The following is a 1,196-nucleotide window of genomic DNA, read 5'->3' on the forward strand; positions in this document are numbered from 1 at the left end:
TGATGATCAAATACAACTTTAAATTCTCTTTTGGCTGTTACGTTTGGGAGTGTGATAGTGTTTGTATTTGCAATCTGTCCAACATGCACCCTGCCTCTTTCCCAGTGCATGCTGGGATAGACTCCAGCTTGCATGAGCCACAAGAGATTGTGTGTTAAGGAAAAAGATTGGTGATCAGCAGCACTCTCTGCTGGCCACTGGAGGAATAAATACTGCATGTCGAAAGACTGTGGATGACTTAAGGGAAATAAAATATTGAATTTCCAAAATGTAATTATTCAAATTCAGTCAACTTGTATAATCCTTAAAAATGACTACATTTTTTCACAGTATGTGTCACATTACATAGTGTTTGCTAGAGGCAGTGGGTAGTTTGCATATGTAAACCACTGTTTTGCTTATAACGTGTTATACTTGACTATATATCCGTCTCTCTGCCTTTTTATACCCCTGCCAGTCACGCAGCAGCAGCCTTCCCTATTTTGTTGCCATCACTTCCATATTTAAAGCATACAAACAGTGATATTGTTTGGGCCGTTATGTTCCAGGAAAGAATTTATTTGCATCAGTATCAGTGCTTACGATCAGCTCTGCCATGCCTTCTCTGACGCAGAGACCATTAGGTTAGGCAAAGCAGAGCAGGTTATCATTGAACTGGGTGAGTGGAGGAGGCAACACCACCACCACCACCACCACAGGTAATAACAAAAATATTATATTCTACCTTTAAAATCATATCTAATATAAGTGGAATTGCAATGGCATTTTTGTATTTCTGATTTATTTGAATGTTTTAAGCTTTCATTCTTGGAGATTATGATATCATTGATGATAAGTCTCATTCTAGGCCTACAGAAAAACTTTGTCTTAGACTAAAACAATTTGATTTCCCAACAGAGAATGGTTATGGTTGGGGTATCCCCCCATCTTTTGCTTCTTTATCTCCTCATAGGTAAGGAGCTATTTCTGAATATTACTGTCACATATACATACATTTTTCTTATTCTCCTATTAATATACCTGTTTAGCCATGCACATATACATTTTATTTAATTTATTCTATATTTTAGCTGGGACTGGCGCTGTCTGTGTTCCTATGCTGTGTCTGAACTGCAACAGCACAGAAAAAGGTAAAAAAAAAAATTACTCTTGCTCTACATTAGATTAGATTACATTTGGAAATGTAATGAAGCAGC

At 37.1% G+C, this 1,196-nt stretch overlaps 1 protein-coding gene across 1 annotated transcript in view; it reads left to right on the forward strand.

Annotated features, from left to right (window-relative positions):
- Window positions 1-809: 809 nt before the first annotated feature.
- The window catches only part of LOC131981412 (uncharacterized), a 2,759-nt gene continuing 2,372 nt past the window's right edge, over window positions 810-1,196 (forward strand). Inside the window, exons 1-2 of the mRNA XM_059345684.1 lie at window positions 810-952; window positions 1,071-1,130. Of these exons, the coding sequence (XP_059201667.1) occupies window positions 901-952; window positions 1,071-1,130 (112 nt within the window). The 5' untranslated portion in view covers window positions 810-900. The remainder of the gene's footprint in view (window positions 953-1,070; window positions 1,131-1,196) is intronic.

Source organism: Centropristis striata, chromosome 12 (genome assembly GCF_030273125.1).
Source record: "Centropristis striata isolate RG_2023a ecotype Rhode Island chromosome 12, C.striata_1.0, whole genome shotgun sequence".
Lineage (NCBI taxonomy): Eukaryota > Metazoa > Chordata > Actinopteri > Perciformes > Serranidae > Centropristis > Centropristis striata.